Source organism: Scardinius erythrophthalmus (genome assembly GCF_964197995.2).
Source record: "Scardinius erythrophthalmus genome assembly, chromosome: 1".
In the NCBI taxonomy this organism is placed as follows: domain Eukaryota; kingdom Metazoa; phylum Chordata; class Actinopteri; order Cypriniformes; family Leuciscidae; genus Scardinius; species Scardinius erythrophthalmus.
Window position 1 is genome coordinate 38710205 of NC_138221.1, and position 22939 is coordinate 38733143.

At 38.7% G+C, this 22939-nt stretch overlaps 2 protein-coding genes across 2 annotated transcripts in view; both read left to right on the forward strand.

Annotated features, from left to right (window-relative positions):
• sdk1a (sidekick cell adhesion molecule 1a) overlaps window positions 1-5866 on the forward strand; it is a 369950-nt gene extending 364084 nt beyond the window's left edge. Inside the window, exons 42-45 of the mRNA XM_081363124.1 lie at window positions 1023-1160; window positions 1367-1487; window positions 4091-4220; window positions 4323-5866. Coding sequence (XP_081219250.1) covers window positions 1023-1160; window positions 1367-1487; window positions 4091-4220; window positions 4323-4595 — 662 coding nt within the window. The 3' untranslated portion in view covers window positions 4596-5866. The remainder of the gene's footprint in view (window positions 1-1022; window positions 1161-1366; window positions 1488-4090; window positions 4221-4322) is intronic.
• Window positions 5867-15049: 9183 nt separating this feature from the next.
• On the forward strand, window positions 15050-19869 carry LOC308690173 (cytochrome P450 3A40-like). Its single transcript, XM_081364499.1, has 13 exons — window positions 15050-15387; window positions 15634-15727; window positions 15871-15923; window positions 16508-16607; window positions 16713-16832; window positions 17167-17252; window positions 17471-17619; window positions 17754-17878; window positions 17973-18060; window positions 18141-18301; window positions 18547-18773; window positions 19410-19572; window positions 19694-19869. The coding sequence occupies exons 1-13, from the start codon at window positions 15320-15322 to the stop codon at window positions 19778-19780; spliced, it is 1521 nt and encodes a 506-aa protein (XP_081220625.1). The 5' UTR covers window positions 15050-15319; the 3' UTR covers window positions 19781-19869.
• The last annotated feature ends 3070 nt before the right edge of the window (window positions 19870-22939 follow it).

Sequence of the window (22939 nt, forward strand, 5' to 3'; positions counted from 1 at the left end):
ACAGTACCTTATGCCTCTGAATCTATGCCTGCCTGCCCTCATATCAATATTACATTTATTTCTAGAACACAGTTCCAGTAGTGGGATTGAATATGAGATTGAATGAGTGCACTCAATAACGTCTACAATGGTTTCGGACACCCAAATGGCTGTTCCCTCAAATAGTGCCCTTGGCTTAGTTTTTTGGCTTTGATTTCCAACCAAAATCCAACGTCTGTCCGACGTAAATCTGACGTCGGGTTCTGATGTAAATCTGATGTCGGGCTTTGATGTCAACCCGACTTTCATTTCCAAACCAAAATCATCCCCTGACTGACGTTACTACTTTACTACTCAAGGACCTTGACAGAAACGTAGTGGAGTGAAAAGTATGATATTTGTCTTTCAAATGTAGTGAAGTTTAAGTAAAAAGTTTTCAGAAAAAATAATACTCAAGTAAAGTACAGATACTCAAAAAGTGTACTTAAGTACAGTACTCAAGTAAATGTACTTTGTTACTGTCCACCTCTGCTAGTAGGCAATATAACAGGTGAAAGACATGGCATCGACTTGCATTGAATGATCGAGAGACCTATTTAGAGGCTGGAATACACTATTAGTTTAAAACACTAAACAACTAATGATCACACACTACCAGACTTTCAAGTTGTTCCGAACACGGCAAGCTTACACAGAAACGTGCGCTTTATTTCATGGAGACACATGACAAATGAAAAAAACATTCATTCTAAAAACTGGACAGAATTGTAGTCTAAAAAGCTAAATAAACTTTGCGCCATCATACGAAATCTGTCAACTCCGGCTGGCCGGAACCTGCAGTCTGACCTTTGGGATGCTAGCTTCTGTCAACTGTAAATGGGGGAAAGTCTAGGCAAAAGTCAAGTAGTTTAAAGACAGAAAGAATCCAGCCAGAGCAACCACCCACAGTCATTGAGTCAGCAAGTTTTGCATGCCAAAAATATAAACAGTCTACTTTTCTATCTTTCATGTCTTTACATTTCATTTTTCTTTGTCCTAAACAGCCCAACTGGACACCCCGTTTTATGAGGAGTGGTGGTTTCTCATCGTGTTGGCATTGTGCGGTCTGATTCTGCTGTTGCTGTTGGTTTTTGGTCTGGTCTTGCACGGACAGAACAGGAAGTACAAGAGCTGTGGAACAGGTGACCTAAAACAAACCTCTTCAGCCTTCTCACGACACATCCATCCATCCTCCCTCACATAATCATTATGTGCTGTAAATCCGCATACATATTCATCCAGATAAACACGTCCACCCACTCAGACTCCCACACCGTCCAGCAAACAGTGATTCAAATTTGACCCAGGTGCTGTTTTTGCTGTGATGATGATATGCTGACTGCTGTAGGTAAAGCTGTGTCCACGGTGGAGGAGACGGTCACACTGGACAATGGAGGCTTCACGGCTCTAGAGCTCAACAGCAGGCCCATTCATGTCAAGAGTGTCTTCCTGAGGAAAAATGGCACCAGGTACTGTAAAGAACACTGCTTCCATTTGCCTCGTCTGCTAAATCTAAGGGAGCAAATTCACTAGAGAGTTGTGTATTTCAGCATGAAAACCTGTATAACCAGTTGCTAAATTAGGTCAAACACTATTTTTTTTTTTTTTTTCAGACCAAGCATGTCTACATTCTGGTTAGGCTTATTGTTGATTTCATGACATTTTCCACTGTATTTTATCAAATAGTGGAGAACAGTTATAAATACTACTACAAACCCGTAACAGTCTTTAACTTTGAAAGATGGTTAACTTTGGACCAAACCTTTTTTTAGTGTGTGTGGGGCGTATGAAGGACTAAAAATGACAGAACGAAAAATAAATAAATAAATAAATAAAAGTAGAAATAAATAAATAAATGCAGAAATAATAGTAAAAATAAATACATTTTGGTAATATAAATGGCTATTTCTGTATTTTTACATGTATTTATTTATTTATTTATGCATTTCTATATGTATTTATTTATGTATTTATACATTTATTTATATATTTATTTATTTATATATTTATATATGTATTTATTTATACATTTATTTATTCCTACATTTATTTATTTCTGTATTTCCACATTTCTACATTTATTTATTTCTGTATTTCCACATTTCTACATTTATTTATTTCTGTATTTCCACATTTCTACATTTATTTTTCCCTGCGCATGTATGCTAATTGACCAATGGCTAACCACGCCCCCTCCACTCACTCAGTCAACATTCGGTAACAGGCGCTTTGGCAGCTGTCAGTAGGATACATTTCACAGGAGGCAATTGATGATTTTTTGGAGACAGAAAGATTATATATCATCTCGATGTCACCAAAAGGGCCTTAAATATGCATCGGAGGGTTATATTAATAATTTTATTGTTGAGAAGGTCGATAAGCTTCAGCTCCAGAACAAAGATTTACAGTTCACAGTGTAAACGTTATAGTTTGGTGCTATTTCGCTTCAAACGCTCGCTTTATACGTGCGTCCTATTCGCTTTGGATTCAAAATGTTCAAGCGTCGAACTAGACGCGGATACGCGCGAATTTGACGCCCTATTCGCGTTTGGTGGGAGCGCAGAATAATGGACAGGCTGCGATGTCAAGATTGCATTGCTGGAATGTGTGTGTGTGTGTGTGTGTGTGTGTGTGTCAGAGAGCGGGCGCCGGGGCGCGATCGAACAGTGGAAACATAAAAACATACTCCATTTTGTTCATACAGGACATAATTAAAACTGCAAAGTGTTTAGCCTACTTATATTTGTGTAAAACACAACATTGTGCTTTTGTCAAACTGTAAACTCTTGTCAAACTGTAACCTACAACTGTCACCCAACCCAAATCACACACACACACTGTTTAAAAGCTAAAATGACAAGAAAAAACATAAAAACGAATGAAAACTGATAACCGCAATGCATTGCAATGGACGAGGAAGCAGAGAACGTCCAAGTGTATTGGGTTAGCTATGCGTACTGTGATTGGCTCATCGCGTTTGGGGGCGTGGTTAGCCATTGGTCAATTAGCATACATGCGCAGGGAAAAATAAATGTAGAAATGTGGAAATACAGAAATAAATAAATGTAGAAATGTGGAAATACAGAAATAAATAAATGTAGGAATAAATAAATGTATAAATAAATACATATATAGATATATATATAAATAAATATATAAATACATAAATATATAAATAAATGTATAAATACATAAATAAATACATATAGAAATGCATAAATAAATAAATAAATAAATAAATACATGTAAAAATACAGAAATAGCCATTTATATTACCAAAATGTATTTATTTTTACTATTATTTCTGCATTTATTTATTTATTTCTACTTTTATTTATTTATTTATTTATTTTTCGTTCTGTCATTTTTAGTCCTTCATAGGGGCGAGGGGTCTTCTCACAAATATAATTGTCCTTTTTATGTAACGGGGTTTAAGGGACTTGTGACAAAAAAAGATATAATAGTAGAATAACTATTTCCCAAAAAATAGATAGATTGATAACAAATAATATGCAATTCCTCAGCAATGTATACAAATATTTAAAAATTTCAGTTTCCTCACCCTCATGTCGCTCCAAACCTGTATGACTTTCTTTCTGCTGTGGAACATAAAATAATATATTTTGAGAAATGTTTGAGTGTTTGGTTGGGTTTTTTTTCTTTTGCTACACACAATGGAGGTCAATGGTCACCAAAACCATTACCAACATTCTCCAAAATATTATGCAGAAGAAAGTAAGTCATACAGCTTTGGAACAACACGAGGGTAAGTAAATAATAATATCATTTTTATTTTTGTGTGAATTAACCCTTTAAGGAGCATTTACCGTTGTTCAGCAAACGTTTGTGGGCAAAGTCCGGTTGTTTCAGTCTGAATTCATGCAGGTGTGAGGAGTACATCAGAAATAGAACAAATCGTGCAGACAGACTATTCACTATATCACTATTATAATGGGTCTTTTGTCGCATTGTGCCGCTCGCGTCCCGTGTAGACACGTTGTTAGCTGCATCTAGGGACACTTAAGCTTAGAGGGATCACTTTTTTTAAGCACTTTCTTTTCTCTTCAAGCAGGTCCCCTCCCAGACCCAATCCAGCGGGACTGCGCTATTCCGACGAGGACATCTGTAGCAACTACAACGGTGTGGTTTCCACAGAGAGCACCGCACTGACAGAGAGGCCTGCAGAGATGTCCGAGTCTGAGGTGGAGTGATGCTTATTCACTCTATTGGTGTTTATTTTGACTGGATGAGCGTACATAATCTTCCAGATGTGTGATTTCCCCTGTCGTATTTCCATCAATCAGGCCACAGACAGCGAGTGCGAAGAGGAGCCCATCAAACACTCGTTTGTGAATCACTACATGAGCGATCTGTCGTACTTCAACTCGTGGAAGCGGCAGCAGAAGGGGCTAAAGCAGACGCTGGCCTGTTCCTACGAGGAGTGTGCCAGCGGGGACACCGAGTCCTACTATCAGACAGTGGTCACACAGCACAGCGTTGGCGGGGTCTACACCCCTGCTGGCCAGCCCGCGCCAGGCTCACGGACTCCCGTCACAGGCTTCTCCTCGTTCGTGTGACGCGCAGAAGGACCCTTTGTGGCTCGGACAACGTAGTTGCAGAGGAAATTCTCTGATTCCGCACAGTACTATCACCACAAGCACTACAAGAGACATCACACGTGAACCGCTCAACGAGTTGCTGGATCCTGAATGTACTCGATTAGTGATCGTGATTATTATTAAGGGGAGAAGAGGTTTAAAAAAAAAAAAAGATTTTTATATACCAATACCGAAGAGTTACTGTTAGTGTCCCTCCTGTTTGCAGCCTTGGATGTGAAAGATGCATAAATGTCTGTGGGTTTTATTAAGCAGGACGCAACGGAAAAAGCCTGTAGATGTGACGAGACATTCCCGCTCTAGTGAACGGCACATATTCACACGTAACATTCCTGCCCTTACCACATTGAAAAGAACATAAGGAAAAAGCTAAGTGAAAAACACGCTGTAATTACTGTATACTCTTGTCTGAATAATCTCATCTCACCGTCAGGGTCGCTATATATACATGTTGCACTCGAGTCCGTAAAGGTCATGAAATGTAAATCTTCTCTAATGGATTTGATTCGCGTTCACGCTGCCTGGATAATGAAGCACGGATGATTCCAGTATATTCTCTATAGACTCACCAGCAAGAAACCTAAAGAGGCTGTTAGAAGAAGCCAGACAGCTCTGGTTCACTGCCTCCGTGTGATCAGACGGTGAGACAGTGCCAGATGTGTTGTGATTTGTGCCATTGCTCATTCTCACACAAATCAAACATCAAGTTCGTAGTTTTATTTTTAATTTTTTTTGCTTTTACTTTTCTTGTGTTGTTCCTGTCTGTTTGGCCTCGCTTAGGAACTGCAAACACTCACTTGAAATGATTCAAAGAATGAATGTATGAATTGTATGTGAGGAGATCAGTATGCAGTTGCTACATAATGTTCTGCACTTTTGAGCCATAAATACTTCAGTTTCCTTCTTTTCTGCGATATGATCGAATATTTGTTTTCTTTTTTTACAGGCTTGTAAAAAGTGTAATTTTACAGTGCGATTTTAGAATGGATTTTGTTGTTTGCTGTAGTGTTCTTCAGAAGTGACGTACAGTAGTTCTGTTGTACTTTCATAAGAAGTATGAATTTTTGCAGTTCTTGAAAATGCCAACACAACAAATACAGTAATCAAACAAGAGTGTACTGTTATGGAAATGTTTGTTTCATTCCCACCCAGTGTTTTAGCACAAGTGTATGTCATGGACTTTCATGAAGTAAAGATTTTTTTATGATAAATTAAATGTTTGTTGTTTACTTTAATGCCTCCAACTGCAGAGATGTCTTCTTGATATTACTTCAACATGCACCCAACACTAAATCATGACAACTGTTAAAGTGGGCATGAAACATAAGTTGCGATTCTTTTCTTCCCTATTGTGACGTATATCCAAGTGAAACGAATTCTCGCACAAGAAAAATGTAGGGCAGGGCTTGATTTTTAAATTAAATTATCCCTTTCATTACAGAATAGACCAATAGGCTGTATTTTGTATCACTGTCCTGACTGACGGCTGAAAGTTGGGGAGTTAATGGACAATTCATTTATTATTGTAACAATTTGAATAAAGGAGTGAAGTGTTAAGAGTATTATGTAAAATTATATTTCTTTACTGCAAAATTTAAACAGTAAAACAATTCATGAAACAGATAAATGTAATGGTAACATACAAAAACAACAATAAATATTGTGCAAACAAATAGTGTAATTAATGTAAAAAAAGAAATATTATAAATGTACTACTTGCACTAACAACATATTTATCCTAAAATCATAATTCAGCCTTTCAGTTTAAATCTGCCTTTATGTAGTTTACTTTGGTCTGAATGTAAGCTAGTGTGGTTCTATTTTGTTCACTCAAAAGCTATTTAAAAATATATAGGGTGAATTTTGGTAAACTGGGTCATTCAAAAGGTTAGTTCACACAAAAATGAAAATTATGTCATCATTTACTCACCCTGTCATGTCATTCCAAACACGTAAGACTTTCGTTCATCTTCGGAACACAAATAAAGATGTCCATCCATAAACAGCTACGCAACTGAAACTTTGACCTTAAAAAGCTCAGAAAGAGATTGTAAAAATTATCCATATGAATTGAGTGGTTTAGTCCAAATTTTCAGAAGAGACAAGATCGCTTTATATGATTAACAGATTTAATTTAGGCATTTATTCACATTTAAACATTGATCAGTGAACATAAACAGAAGATCAACCAAACCTGCCTGACACAGGTTGTTCTTGAGGTTGTTCTCAACCTCGTCGGTTCTTGCTGGAGCTCAAACGTGCTGCGTAACACAAGAATGAACCTCATTGGTTCTTGCTGAAGCTCAAACGTGCTGCGTAACACACGAGAATGAACCTCATTGGTTCTTGCTGAAGCTCAAATGTGCTGAGTAACACGAGAATGAACCTCATTGGTTCTTGCTGAAGCTCAAACGTGCTGCGTAACACGAGAATGAACCTCATTGGTTCTTGCTGGAGCTCAAACGTGCTGCGTAACACAAGAATGAACCTCATTGGTTCTTGCTGAAGCTCAAATGTGCTGAGTAACACGAGAATGAACCTCATTGGTTCTTGCTGAAGCTCAAACGTGCTGCGTAACACGAGAATGAACCTCATTGGTTCTTGCTGAAGCTCAAACGTGCTGCGTAACACGAGAATGAACCTCATTGGTTCTTGCTGAAGCTCAAATTTGCTGCGTAACACAAGAATGAACCTCATTGGTTCTTGTTGAAGCTCAAGCGTGCTGCGTAACACACGAGAATGAACCTCATTGGTTCTTGTTGAAGCTCAAACGTGCTGCGTAACACGAGAATGAACCTCATTGGTTCTTGCTGAAGCTCAAATTTGCTGCGTAACACGCGAATGAACCTCATTGGTTCTTGTTGAAGCTCAAACGTGCTGCGTAACACGAGAATGAACCTCATTGGTTCTTGCTGAAGCTCAAATTTGCTGCGTAACACGCGAATGAACCTCATTGGTTCTTGTTGAAGCTCAAATTTGCTGCGTAACACACGAGAATGAACCTCATTGGTTCTTGTTGAAGCTCAAACGTGCTGCGTAACACGAGAATGAACCTCATTGGTTCTTGCTGAAGCTCAAATTTGCTGCGTAACACGCGAATGAACCTCATTGGTTCTTGTTGAAGCTCAAACGTGCTGCGTAACACGAGAATGAACCTCATTGGTTCTTGCTGAAGCTCAAATTTGCTGCGTAACACGCGAATGAACCTCATTGGTTCTTGTTGAAGCTCAAACGTGCTGCGTAACACACGAGAATGAACCTCATTGGTTCTTGTTGAAGCTCAAACGTGCTGCGTAACACGAGAATGAACCTCACTGGTTCTTGTTGAAGCTCAAACGTGCTGCGTAACACGAGAATGAACCTCATTGGTTCTTGCTGAAGCTCAAATTTGCTGCGTAACACAAGAATGAACCTCATTGGTTCTTGTTGAAGCTCAAGCGTGCTGCGTAACACACGAGAATGAACCTCATTGGTTCTTATTGAAGCTCAAACGTGCTGCGTAACACGAGAATGAACCTCATTGGTTCTTGCTGAAGCTCAAACGTGCTGCGTAACACGAGAATGAACCTCATTGGTTCTTGCTGAAGCTCAAACGTGCTGCGTAACACGAGAATGAACCTCATTGGTTCTTGTTGAAGCTCAAACGTGCTGCATAACACAAGAATGAACCTCATTGGTTCTTGTTGAAGCTCAAACGTGCTGCGTAACACGAGAATGAACCTCATTGGTTCTTGCTGAAGCTCAAACGTGCTGCGTAACACGAGAATGAACCTCATTGGTTCTTGCTGAAGCTCAAACGTGCTGCATAACACAAGAATGAACCTCATTGGTTCTTGTTGAAGCTCAAACGTGCTGCGTAACACGAGAATGAACCTCATTGGTTCTTGCTGAAGCTCAAATTTGCTGCGTAACACAAGAATGAACCTCATTGGTTCTTGTTGAAGCTCAAGCGTGCTGCGTAACACACGAGAATGAACCTCATTGGTTCTTATTGAAGCTCAAACGTGCTGCGTAACACGAGAATGAACCTCATTGGTTCTTGCTGAAGCTCAAACGTGCTGCGTAACACGAGAATGAACCTCATTGGTTCTTGTTGAAGCTTAAACGTGCTGCGTAACATGAGAATGAACCTCATTGGTTCTTGCTGAAGCTCAAACGTGCTGCGTAACACGAGAATGAACCTCATTGGTTCTTGCTGAAGCTCAAATTTGCTGCGTAACACAAGAATGAACCTCATTGGTTCTTGTTGAAGCTCAAACGTGCTGCATAACACAAGAATGAACCTCATTGGTTCTTGCTGAAGCTCAAACGTGCTGCGTAACACGAGAATGAACCTCATTGGTTCTTGTTGAAGCTCAAACGTGCTGCGTAACACGAGAATGAACCTCATTGGTTCTTGTTGAAGCTCAAACGTGCTGCGTAACACGAGAATGAACCTCATTGGTTCTTGCTGAAGCTCAAACGTGCTGTGTAACATGAGAATGAACCTCGTTGGTTCTTGCTGAAGCTCAAATTTGCTGCATAACACAAGAATGAACCTCATTGGTTCTTGCTGAAGCTCAAATTTGCTGCGTAACACGAGAATGAACCTCATTGGTTCTTGCTGAAGCTCAAATTTGCTGCGTAACACAAGAATGAACCTCATTGGTTCTTGCTGAAGCTCAAACGTGCTGCGTAACACGAGAATGAACCTCATTGGTTCTTGCTGAAGCTCAAACGTGCTGTGTAACATGAGAATGAACCTCGTTGGTTCTTGCTGAAGCTCAAATTTGCTGCGTAACACAAGAATGAACCTCATTGGTTCTTGCTGAAGCTCAAACGTGCTGCGTAACACACGAGAATGAACCTCATTGTTTCTTGCTGAAGCTCATATGTGCTGCGTAACACAAGAATGAACCTCATTGGTTCTTGCTGAAGCTCAAATTTGCTGCATAACACAAGAATGAACCTCATTGGTTCTTGCTGAAGCTCAAACGTGCTGCGTAACACGAGAATGAACCTCATTGGTTCTTGCTGAAGCTCAAACGTGCTGCGTAACACACGAGAATGAACCTCATTGGTTCTTGTTGAAGCTCAAACGTGCTGCGTAACACGAGAATGAACCTCATTGGTTCTTGCTGAAGCTCAAATTTGCTGCGTAACACAAGAATGAACCTCATTGGTTCTTGCTGAAGCTCAAACGTGCTGCGTAACACGAGAATGAACCTCATTGGTTCTTGCTGAAGCTCAAACGTGCTGCGTAACACACGAGAATGAACCTCATTGGTTCTTGTTGAAGCTCAAACGTGCTGTGTAACATGAGAATGAACCTCGTTGGTTCTTGCTGAAGCTCAAATTTGCTGCGTAACACAAGAATGAACCTCATTGGTTCTTGCTGAAGCTCAAACGTGCTGCGTAACACACGAGAATGAACCTCATTGGTTCTTGCTGAAGCTCAAACGTGCTGCGTAACACAAGAATGAACCTCATTGGTTCTTGCTGAAGCTCAAACGTGCTGCGTAACACACGAGAATGAACCTCATTGGTTCTTGCTGAAGCTCAAACGTGCTGCGTAACACACGAGAATGAACCTCATTGGTTCTTGCTGAAGCTCAAATTTGCTGCGTAACACAAGAATGAACCTCATTGGTTCTTGCTGAAGCTCAAACGTGCTGCGTAACACGAGAATGAACCTCATTGGTTCTTGCTGAAGCTCAAACGTGCTGCGTAACACACGAGAATGAACCTCATTGGTTCTTGTTGAAGCTCAAACGTGCTGCGTAACACGAGAATGAACCTCATTGGTTCTTGCTGAAGCTCAAATTTGCTGCGTAACACAAGAATGAACCTCATTGGTTCTTGCTGAAGCTCAAACGTGCTGCGTAACACGAGAATGAACCTCATTGGTTCTTGCTGAAGCTCAAACGTGCTGCGTAACACACGAGAATGAACCTCATTGGTTCTTGTTGAAGCTCAAACGTGCTGCGTAACACGAGAATGAACCTCATTGGTTCTTGCTGAAGCTCAAATGTGCTGCGTAACACAAGAATGAACCTCATTGGTTCTTGCTGAAACTTAAACGTGTTTTGTAACACACAAGAAGAAACTGGTTCTTGCAGAAGCTCAAATGCGCTGCGTAACATGAGAATGAACCTCATTGGTTCCGCTAAACTGCTCAATTCATATGGATTAGTTCTATGATCTCTTAAAGAGGACCTTAAAGTTAACAAAGGTTAAAAAAGAAAAAAAAAGATGCAATGTCTCGTTCCTGCCTCTCAGGGAACCGAGGTTACGAAAGTAACCAGAGACGTTCCCTTTTGAGAGAGGTTACTCTACATTGTGTAGCTAATGCTGTGGGAACTATATTAAACCCCGTTGTGAAAGTAGAGAAGATAAGCCCGGAAAAAAATGGGGCCAAGCTACACCAGCCACGGAAGAGACAGACAGTCAGCCAATAGCCGCGCCGCTAGGAGTGCTCACATCTGATAGGCGCAACTAGACCAATGAGCCATAAGCTCCAACCCTATCAGAATTTGCATATCCAAAACACAATGAAATCGAAGGCTGCACTGATCCAGTGCAGACACAACACAATAATTACACAAGCATGATAGTAAAACACAGTGTGGGTAACAGCTGTATTAAACACTAGTAGCCATATACACAGAGTTAACAGCATAGCAGTAACCACTGCATACAACTAGAAAGTTCACAATCATGTGTAAGAAACTAAACTCACCGAAAGCACTTGAGATGCAACAGATGGCACATCCAGCTTGTAAAATCTGGCGAAGATGTACTGAAAAGACCAGCCAGCAGCAAGACATAATCCTGGATAGACATACCTCTAGACCAGGCCCACGAAGAGGCAACCGCCCTCATCGAATGACCTCTGATATTAAGGGGACAATCTTTCCCCTGGCATTCATAAGCCAATGCGATAGAGTTCAGAATCCAGTGAGAAAGTCTCTGTTTTGAGACAGTACGTCCCTTAGTACGTCCACCAAAGCACACAAAAAGCTGGTCCAACTGACGAAAGGCGGCCGAGCTTTTCACATATATCCGCAAAGCCCTGACAGGGCAAACAGCGCTCTGAGTGTCAGCGTCACGCGAGGATGACAGCTCAGCAGATAAAGCGGGCAGAGAAACAACATGTGCTTTGAACGTTGTGGAGAGTGACTAAAGCCGCTTGTCCACCAGCGTCTCGATTTCTGACGCGACGCCAAAGCCCCTTCATTTCCTATGGAACTACGTCAGGCAGCAAAAACGCCCCCGCAAAGCATGATGGGTCGCGTCGATTTGGTCAACAGCGGCGCTGCAAAAAAGTATCTCGGTGCATACTTTATGCAAATGAGAGCGTCAAAACGCGGGGCAGCAGCCAATGGAAACTCGGCGGCGAGAATTTGTGTATGGGCGTTGCTATGGTTTCATATTTAAAGTACATTCCCCCAAGCAGCAAAAACGTCACAGGCGTCGCATCGGAACAAAAATTTATCGGACGCTGGTGGACAAGCGACTTTAGGCATGTAGCCCCGTCTCGGCTCGAGAGTAACGCTGCAGTCACTGGGTCCGAAACAGATACAATTATAGTTCACCGAGAGCGTGTGTAAGTTTCCAATGCGCTTCGTAGAGGCGAGAGCAAGGAGCAGTTTTCAGGGAGAGCTCCTTAACAGCAAGCAAGCCTTAACCCTCAAAACTAGAGCCAGATCCCACGGCGGCACCAATGGTGGCCGTGAAGGACATAATCTCCTCGCTCCCCTGAGAAATCTGGTCACCAGAGTGTGCTTACCGATCGATTGCCCGTCAACCGGGGAACGAAAACGAAGCAATAGCGGCCACATGCACCTTCAGCGTGGATGGAAAATTCCGCTATACAGTCTGTGCTGTAGGAAGCGCAAAACATACGACACAGAACAGATCACTGGGGCGATATTGATGTCCTGGCACCATTTTGCAAAAACTCCCCATTTTAGAGTATAGAGGCACCTAGTCAAAGGCGCTCGCGCCTCCACGAGTGTGCCCAGCATGTCCTTCTTGAGGGGGATTTGCCATGGGGAAGCCATCGTCTCTCTCAGGTCCGCAAACCAGGGCTGGTTCGGCCAGTTCGGGGCCACGAGGATCACTGATGCTCTCTCCTCCCTGATTTTGCATAACACCATAGGCAGAATCTTCACCGGAGGGCACGCATAAAGCCTGGCTTTCGGCCAACGCAATGTCAGGCTGGTCCTCACCACACACATTTGTGAGGTTCTACGACCTTGACTTTGGCTCCACTCGGGCGCATGTGCTTTCATCTGAATGTGCGCACTGACTTCACACGGACGGACACTTGCTCTTATGGTGGTGTGGGTATAGCATTCCCACAACGTTTCGACGCAGCGCAAGTTCCCTTGAATGGGAACATCTCGGTTACGTATGTAACTCTAGTTCCCTGAAGAGAGAACAAACGCTGTGTCGCCCTGCCATACTATGATCAGCTTGCTTCAGCCTATCAGAAACTGATACTGTTTGGTTCAGGTGTGCTTTATAGTTTCCTGGTCAATGACGTCACCCGCCTTTGACGCCATTGGACTGATTCCATACGTGCTTCAAGACACAATCAGGCCATCCTTAAAAATATTCTTGTTTGCCGTAACCCGACCGACCCTGTCAATTTAGTACCGACCCAATTATTTATTTATTTCCCCTTTTAGTCCGACCGACTTGCCGGTTGTAAACTTGCGTTAAGACCGACCAATTTTTTTTTAACTCTTCAAACAACTAATACAAATGCAATAAAATAATATTAGTTATTAAGTATTGTGAATATAAATTGCTTAGACATACATACAAACATAAGCTACGTTCTTTCTTTTAAATAAAAACTTGTGGCGCGTCATTATGTTTACACCAGGTTTACGCATGTCACACTACGGCCTGCAGGCTAAGATCGCTCCGTTTCATTCACTGTCAATGGTTCGCGCTTGGTAATGATGGCTGCGGCTTTACTCTAAAGATTATTTCATTTTTATATGTTGTTGAATATGGTTTATTAAAAAATAAACATGTGAAAGCGTGTTATATAGGCTACATGTCATGTTTTAGTCAGTAATGACGACGCTACTGCAACACGCATCGCCGCAGATGAGAAGCTAAGCATCAACGTGCTATCGCAAATCAAAGTGAAAGTAAGTCGCAGACGCTTAACACACGATCATCTTTATTAAATGTAAAGAAACGAAATGATCTTACCAGGGCTGTTTCCGCTTTCTCTTATTGCGGGCTTTGATTCAGAAATTTTAGCTGTTGACCAATAAAATAATAACTGTTGCTTTCGGTGCACTGCATTAAATCTGCATATAGCGGGAATTGAAGATCGGTTATATCCGCAAAAAAACAACAACACACATCTATGTAACCAGGTGTAAATAATTGAATCGTTTTGATCAATCAGATTGCAATCCGATCTGAGAAAACGCAAAGTGGCCTGGTGTAAACAGCCCCTAGACATCGGTGAAAAATGTTCTCTCAAGACCCCCCCGACCCCGATTTTTTTTTTATTATTAAAAAAATATACTTTTTTATATTATTTTTTATATATATAAAAAAATAAAGACCTACCTACCGACCCTTTTTTTCTTTTTTTTTGCTGTTACTGCAAACCAAAATATTTTTAAGGATGGCCTCACGCAGAGGCGTTCCCATAGCGTTTCGACGCAGCGCAAGTTCCCTATTCAGGGAACTAGGGTTACATACGTAACCGAGACGTTTCCATCCCATGTGTTCAAGAGAACAAAATTGTTACTTCCTGGGAATTTGCAACAAAATATCTGTATGTAATAAAAATATAAGTTGCTGCAGTTGGGGAAGCCACTGTGGCTCTTTTTCCTACATCATAAATTATTTGCATCTCAGAGAAAAAAAGCAATAACTGTTGTCATGTTTGGATGCTGGTGTTTGGGAAAGCAAATGTGTGAAACGCTTCTGTGAAGGAATTAAACCATTCTGATAACAGACTTGCTCAGGCATTTCAGAATGATCAAACATTTGAGATGCTGTGCAATGACATTATTTTTTTTTGGTTGTTGTTATTGTTGTTGTTTTTTGCATATTGAGGGATTTATTGATAAATGTGTTTCCATCGTAGTTTACATGCATGTCTTCTTATTGAATAAAAATGTATCCGCTTCAATTAAGCACATATGTTTTTCTTTAATGCACATTTTCAGAATTTATGCATGTTAGTGTTTCCTACAGAAAAGTGAGAAGTATTTCGTGTTAAACAAGTTGTTTTTTTAAATGAGTAAGCTAATCTAACTAATCTTTTATATGGGGTGATGCGCAAATTAATTGTAATATTAATTTAATAATAAAATTAGTAGTAATAACAATAATATAATACCTTAATTGGAAATGTCAAATCCTCTTGATAAGGCCGATAGCTGATGCTGATCATCTTCGGCGCATCAGCGCATTGTCTATCAACTGATCATCGTCTATCGGCACAACCTGGCACGGGGCCTATCTCGGAGCCTATAAATTTTCTAAGTAAAAATAAGGGTCAAACGTGTCATAACCTTACGAAGAATTCCTTATTTGGTCGCCCAGCGCACCTGTAAACCACGCCCGTAAACTTCCTGATCATGTGCCGTCTGTGAATAAAACCAACAGCATCTGTGTGCAACTGTGCATTCGGACTTCAGCTGAAGCGGGAGAGACTGCTTACAATGATGGACCTGCCGTCTCTGTCTGTGACCTGGACCCTGGTGGTTCTGCTCATAACTCTCCTGTTTATGTGAGTATTGAAAAACAAAAGCAGCTCAAAGCAACCATCAGTGTTAGCCTATAGCTTTTAGTAAAGTATCTATCTGTATTTAATATGTCTCTTTTTTAATTAGGTGTTGTCTTATGTTTGTTTACTTTATCACACTGTACAGTTCATATGTGTAAGATCTATATTTAGGCTAACATTACATCTACATGTAATGGGTCTCATGTGGTTGTTTGTAGTTTGATATCTCTGTAATTTATCACTCTGTAGTTATGGTGTTTGGCCACATGGATTTTTCAACAAACTGGGAATTCCAGGACCAAGACCTTGGCCTTTCGTTGGAACATTTCTCTCATACGCTAAAGTAAGTAATTCATTATGTAATTTCTTTAGAATAATATAGGAATATGTATTAAAAAGACGCTGGAGCATTAAGACTCTCTTTCATTGAATGTCTATAAAATTATTTATATAATTATTTATATAAATACAACCCTTGTATTTTAGGGTTTTCACAATTTTGACATGGAGTGTGCTAAGAAGTATGGAAAAGTTTGGGGGTGAGTCTCAGTTATACATTTACTGTAGTGAAATAATCTGATGAAAAGCTGTACTGTAATATCGGTCCTTAATATGTAATCATACTTAAGTTCAGGGCAGCTCTGATGGCTAAATGAAGTGCTAGATGATAGTCTCTTCTGCTCACTGAAGGCTGCATTTATTTAATAAAAAATACAGTATAAATCGTAATCTTATGAAATATCGTTACAGTTTTAAATGACTCCTTTCTATTTTAGTATACTTTATGTAATTCATTCCTCTGATGTCAGAGCTGAATTTTCAGCATCATTACTCCAGATGTTCAGATCATTTGCTGCTCAAGTTACATTTCTCATTATTATCAAGGATTTTATTAGTAGTATTTCCAAAGCTCCAGAGAACAGCATTTATTCAAAATAGAAATCTTTTATTATAAATATGTAAGATTATAAATGTCTTTTCTGCCACTTTTGATCAATGTAATGCATCCTTGCTGAATTAAAGTTTTTTGTTTTCAAACTGACCCAAAACATTTGAATGGTAGTGTAGGTATTTGCCAGGATCACTGTGAATGCAAACTAATCATATTCCTTCCATTGCTCAGGATTTATGATGGAAGACTCCCAATACTGATGGTCACTGACGTGGAAATGATCAAAACAGTTATGGTGAAAGAATGTTATTCTACCTTCACTAACAGAAGGGTAAGCTCACCTTCGCAGTTATCCAGAAAGTTCCATAATGGCAGGAAACTGAGGATTCCTTTTACACTCCAGTAAAAAATATTTTCTTTTACTGCATTTGTATAGGAAATAAATGCAGACATGGCCGGCCCCTTTGCTGATGGAATATCTATAGTTAAAGATGAGCAATGGAAGAGAATCCGTGGTTCACTCTCTCCGTATTTCACAAGTGGGCGACTGAAGGAGGTATAGAACAGGTCCTTAAAGGAGAAGTTCACTCAAACATGAAAATTTGAATAAATTTTGTTCTAAACCTGAAAGACTTTCTCTCTTTTTCTCTGTTTTACAAAAGAAAATGCAGTGAAGAAATATTTGTGTGTTTTTTGTTCATAAAAATCCAGTTTTGTTCCACAGATTTGGAACAAAGTTCTAGTCTCTCTGTGCTCCTTTATTGAAATAAAAATGTTTTTATTGCCAATACCTTTTATTATATACTATTATAAAATATGTTTATGTCATCCTGTACTTGTTGCTCTCATGAGACTTATGTAATTAACACTTATTTTTAAATCTGTTTCAGATATTTCCCATAGCTATGACGCATGCTGATCGTTTTATTAAAAATATGCAAAAGCGAGATCACGAGCAGCCAGTGAAAATAAAAGAGTACGTTACATCTGTCTTTAAAGTGCATAACTTTAAAACATAAAGAGCATTCACTGTCAATCATGAACTTAACTAAATTTACATTTACTGTAAAACTTTCACTAAATGATTATCATTAGAATATTTCTTTCTAGTTGTTTTGTGTGTCAATGTAAACCACATGCAATGATGTGTAAATGATTTCTTTAAATAAAAAAATGACTCTATTTTTATTCCAGAGCTGTCGCTCCATACAGTTTGGATGTCGTCTCCAGCTCCTCCTTTAGCGTTGACATCGACTCCATAAACAACGCAGATGATCCTTTCGTTACGAACATCAAGAAGTTTTTCCAGTTCAGTCTGTTAAGTCCTCTTCTTCTTCTTCAAAGTATGTCATTTTTATAATAAAAATTGCTTTTGTTGTTGATTTGCATTCTAAATCAGTTGTCCATCTTTTTACATGATAAAATAATTAAAATTTTAATATCTCAAAAACAAAACAAAAATATGTTGTTATTTCAGCATTTTTTCCCTCCATTGCTAATCTTTTGGGGAAAATGGGTATACGGCTTTTTTCAAGTTCGTCAATGGATTTTTTCTACAATGCCCTGAGAAAGATTAAGGATGAGCACAGCAAGAAATCAGATGTATGTTTGTCACCATTTCACTTTTCAACTACAGCTTCAGATTTTGAAGAGTTGTTGATGCCACAGTAGATTTTGACTTTGTGTTTTTAATCAGGGTCGGGTAGATTTTCTCAAGCTCATGATCCAGAGTCAAATATCTGATGATCAAGCTAAGGACACCACAAGTGGCCAACCAGTAAAAGGTTTGAGAGACAGTACAGATTTTACACATTTAAATGCATATGAACTTGTTTTCGAATATGCTGTTTTGTGAATTCGACAGGACTAACAGACCATGAGATTCTCTCCCAGTCCCTCGTTTTCATCCTTGGAGGTTATGAGACTACAAGCACCACTCTCACTTTCCTCCTCTATAATCTTGCGACTAATCCAGACTGCCTGGAAAAGCTGGTTGGGGAGATCGACACAAACTTCCCTCCTGACGTGAGCGCACCGGCTTCTGCTCTGTTCACAGGTTTTGTGTAAAGCAGGGTTTCTGAACTCTGGCCATCAAGGTCCACTTTCCTGCAGAGTTTTGCTCTAACACTAATCAAACTGAACTAATTAATCAATGTTGGAGGTAAACTCTGCAGGAAAGTGGATCTCGGGGGCCAGAGTTCAGAACCCCTGGTGTAGAGAAACTATTTTACGTAGTTTTACTTCAACATATCTTGTTTTGTTTTTTTCAGTCTCCCATCACATACGATGCATTGATGAAAATGGATTACTTGGAAATGGCCATCAACGAATCAATGCGTCTCCTTCCCACTGCCCCGCGCTTAGAGAGGGTCTGTAAGAAGACTGTGGAGATCAATGGGGTGACGATACCAAAAGACACTCTGGTTGCAATTCCTACATATGTTTTATGTCGTGACCCGCAGCTCTGGGATTCTCCTGATGAGTTCAGGCCGGAGAGGTGATGTGATTCATCTATCAGACATTAGCAATGTTTCCATCCAAAGCTGCAAACTTGCGCACTAAATTGTAATATCGCATAAAACATTTGTGAATAAAGCAGTGTTTCCATCCCATGTGTTCAAGAGAACAAAATTGTTACTTCCTGGGAATTTGCTGCCAAATATCTGTATGTAATAAAAATGTAAGTTGCTGCAATCGGGGAAGCCACTGTGGCTCTTTTTCCCTACATCATAAATGATGGTGCAGAAGAAATGTCATGTTCGGATGATGGTGTTTGAGATGCTGTGCAATGACATTTCTCCGCTGCTGAGGCAGTCATGTGAGGGATTATTTTTATTTATTTTTTGGCATATTGAGGGATTTATTCAATAAATGTGTTTCCATCGTAGTTTCCATGCATGTCTTCTTATTGCATAAAAAATGTATCCGCTTCAGTTAAACACGTTTTTCTTTAATGCACATTTTTAGAATTTATGCACGTTAGCATTATCCAAAATGCAATATTACAAAACTGCACATAAAAGTAGGTGGATGGAAACTGAGCTACTGATGCTTTCTGAACATTTCCTTCACAAGCACAATTTTTCTCACTTCAGTTTTTCTCACATTTTTTCTCTCAAATATTTCTCTGCAGGTTCAGCCCGGAGAGTAAATCAGAGGTTAACCAGTACACTTTCATGCCTTTTGGACTCGGACCTCGAAATTGCATTGGAATGAGATTTGCCCTAATGATCATGAAACTTCTTGTTGTGAAGCTTCTGCAGAACTTCACTGTGGAAACAAGTAAAGAGACACAGGTTGGTACATTGACTGTCATCATATAGACAATCAGGAATGTTTGGCAGACTGTGCTTTGCCTCTAAATTTAACACAAATTTACAAATGCACTATTCTTATTTTTCTCTTGTTTGTTTTCAGATCCCTCTAGAGCTGAATGTTATGTTTCAGCCGAAGGTTCCAATCACACTGAAGTTTATACCAAGATCTCACAAGGAAAAATCATAATTAAAATACAGAACATTTCAATATAATTCTGTATAATATTTTATACAAAGTTATATAGCATTAGAAAAACTGCATACAGAATTGTTTCATTTTAAATATCATACATACATTTGCTGTTAATGTTTAAAATTCACCTTTTACCCCATTTTGGATTTATGGTGCTCATGATTTGCTGGGCCTTGAGCTCTTCCTGATTCTTCCTGTTTTATACAGTTTAGAATGGAAAAAAATATGAAAAATGTATTATTGTACACATTTAACAATGTGTTATATAACAAATTATAAGCAATGAATGCAATGTAATGTTATTATTGTAGCTGCAAAAGACAAGTGTTCATTTGTTATGCAATCACTAAAGCAAAAATTATGTAGGGATTTTAGTTTTGAGGGCAGAATTTACAAAAACAGAACATATACTGTAATTTAAGAGGGTTTAAACTGGATGATGGAAACCAGCACACAAAGCCACAGCAGAGAAAACGCATTTAAGTAGACTTTTGACATGACAATTAGCCTTGATCTCATATACAATAAGTATGCTTAAATAATCATAAATGATATGGTAACTACACAAATTGTAAACAATTGTTCTGGACTTAATATATATATATTAGATGTATTGTATAAAGCGCTATATAAATAAAGGTGACTTGATTAGCAACACCATAAGAACTGGCTACATGTGTGATGTGGAAAATATGGTTATTCTGTCAACACTGTAAAGTTTTCTGTGTCACAGATGACTGTTACAAAGGACTTTTATGCAACAATCGTATACATATTACTAAATGTGATTGGAAGCTGAGCATACACACACCTGGAGTGCCCCTGTACATAGTTACAATCACCAGTAGTGAAAAAGAAAACATTTGGTATCTTTAAACAAAAAGTGACCCACTTTACCTGAATTCACCCTAAGCCTACTGGGCATGCGCCACTGACAATACAGCATCAATACTAATTTCGTATGTGTCATTTAATAGACTGAGCTAAAACAACTGAAATTGGTTTAGCGAACTTGCTTATTTAGTCTACTCATTTATTTAATAATTTACTTGATTTTATCACTGGAAATGACACGTGCAAAATCTAAATCTGTCCATTTTGCGAGCAATTGTTGATTAAGGAAACTTTCGCACAATATTGGAAATATTTACATTTTAAAACATGAAGGCATAGCCGATATAACACAATGTGCAAACTTTGCTGTAGTGTTATGTCGGTGAAGTCTCAACCCCCAGTCAATTACTCACTACAGAAAGTGAAAATAAAACATCTGAAGCTGAATTAACGGTGCATTCTCTCAGAGACAATGAGAGCTATTATAACATGCTGATTACGGTAGGCCTATATTAGTCCAGTCATTTTAAGCCAAAATGGGGGTTAACCTTGAACAAATTGCAACAGAAGCAAACTCAACTGATTTTGTATCCTCAATATATCCTGAGTAAGGAAAAAAAACTCCCGAAAAATCCCATTAGGGGAAAGTTTCGAAAAAGACCCATATATATCTTTTTCTTACGTGAATAGGGTAACCATTAGATATCACCATGAAAATGACTGAGTTGATTACTTACATCAAGACAAACAAAAAATGTATTACAAGTTTTTTTTAAACTGTTAACATGGATAAACGGTGCATAATTACATATGTGGTAATTTGCACACCACAACAGATCTAAACATTGTATAGCCAGGTGAAAACGTCTTGTTGAATCTTGTTGACATATAACAGTAAAATACTTGATGTTAAGGTCTGAATGGAACCCATTAGACCACACCCATAAGCTACATAGAGGTAGGAAGAGGTAGGCTACTTTAGAAACCAGCCTTTATTGGGTGATGCGCTTTAAAATTATTTCGGGGCAAATTAATTGTAATATTAATTTAATAATAAAATTAGTAGTAAAAATAACAATAATATAATACATTAATTGGAAATGTCAAATCCTCTTGATAAGGCCGATAGCTGATGCTGATCATCTTTCCTGATCATCTTCGGCTGATCATCATTGCGTCTATCAACTGATCATCGTCTAAAGTAAAATTAAGGGTCAAACGTCCTGACGATGTATTCCTTATTTGTGACCCTGGACCACAAAACCAGTCACATTATATATATATATATATATATATATATATATATATATATATATATATATATATATATATGGGTGATTCTTAGACTATGGGCACTTTTATGTACTTTGGTCATATTTTAAAAAATACATGCAAAATCCTCTTTCTTTTTCAAACTAACAATAAAACCTCCTTAAAAACTTTTTACTACCTTTCTATTATGATTTCTTCATACTTTTCAACCTCCTTATAGGTGTCAAAATCACTGTTTTATCCTTGTCGCACACCCAGACTTTTTAACTTCAACAATGAAAATACAGTTTAAAAGTATGACTTATCTGGTAACTATTAATATACTTAAATTAAGCACTAGTAAAATAATTAAAATACATTATAGTATTTAATGTGAGACCACCATCAATATTACTTTTTATACAAAATATAGCTGTCGCACAGTATTGGTGTCATTTCCACCACAACACTGTAATGTCCCTTTAAAAAGTTTGTGTGAAAGATTGTTTAGGTGGTTTCAATGGAAATGTTCAGAGACATCAGAGCACATGTTGGACATGGAGGCAATTTTAAATTTTCATCAAGAACAAATAAGAAAAATCAAGGTAAATATTGCTTGATCAGTTAATATATTTATTCTACGTCATTTCCAAACATGCTGTACCTTCAAGGGTGTTTTTAAAAAGTTAAAATTTGTAAGTTAAATAAGAGTATTTTACATACATGAAATGCTAAGTATTAATTCAAAGCTAATCAGTGAAGCTATCTTCCCTTTTTTCACAAAAAAACTACAGAAATGTCATTTCCACTACACTGCCCTCTGTGGTGGAAATGACAGGATGTGGTGGAAACATGCTGTACCTTCAAGGGTGTTTTTAAAAAGTAAAAACATTTAAGTTAAATAAGAGTATTTTGCATGCATGAAGTGCTGAGTATTAATTCAAAGCTATCAGTGAAGCTATCTTCCCTTTTTTCACAAAAAAACTACAGAAATGTCATTTCCACTACACTGCCCTCTGTGGTGGAAATGACAGCATGTGGTGGAAATGACATTTATGATTACAAAGT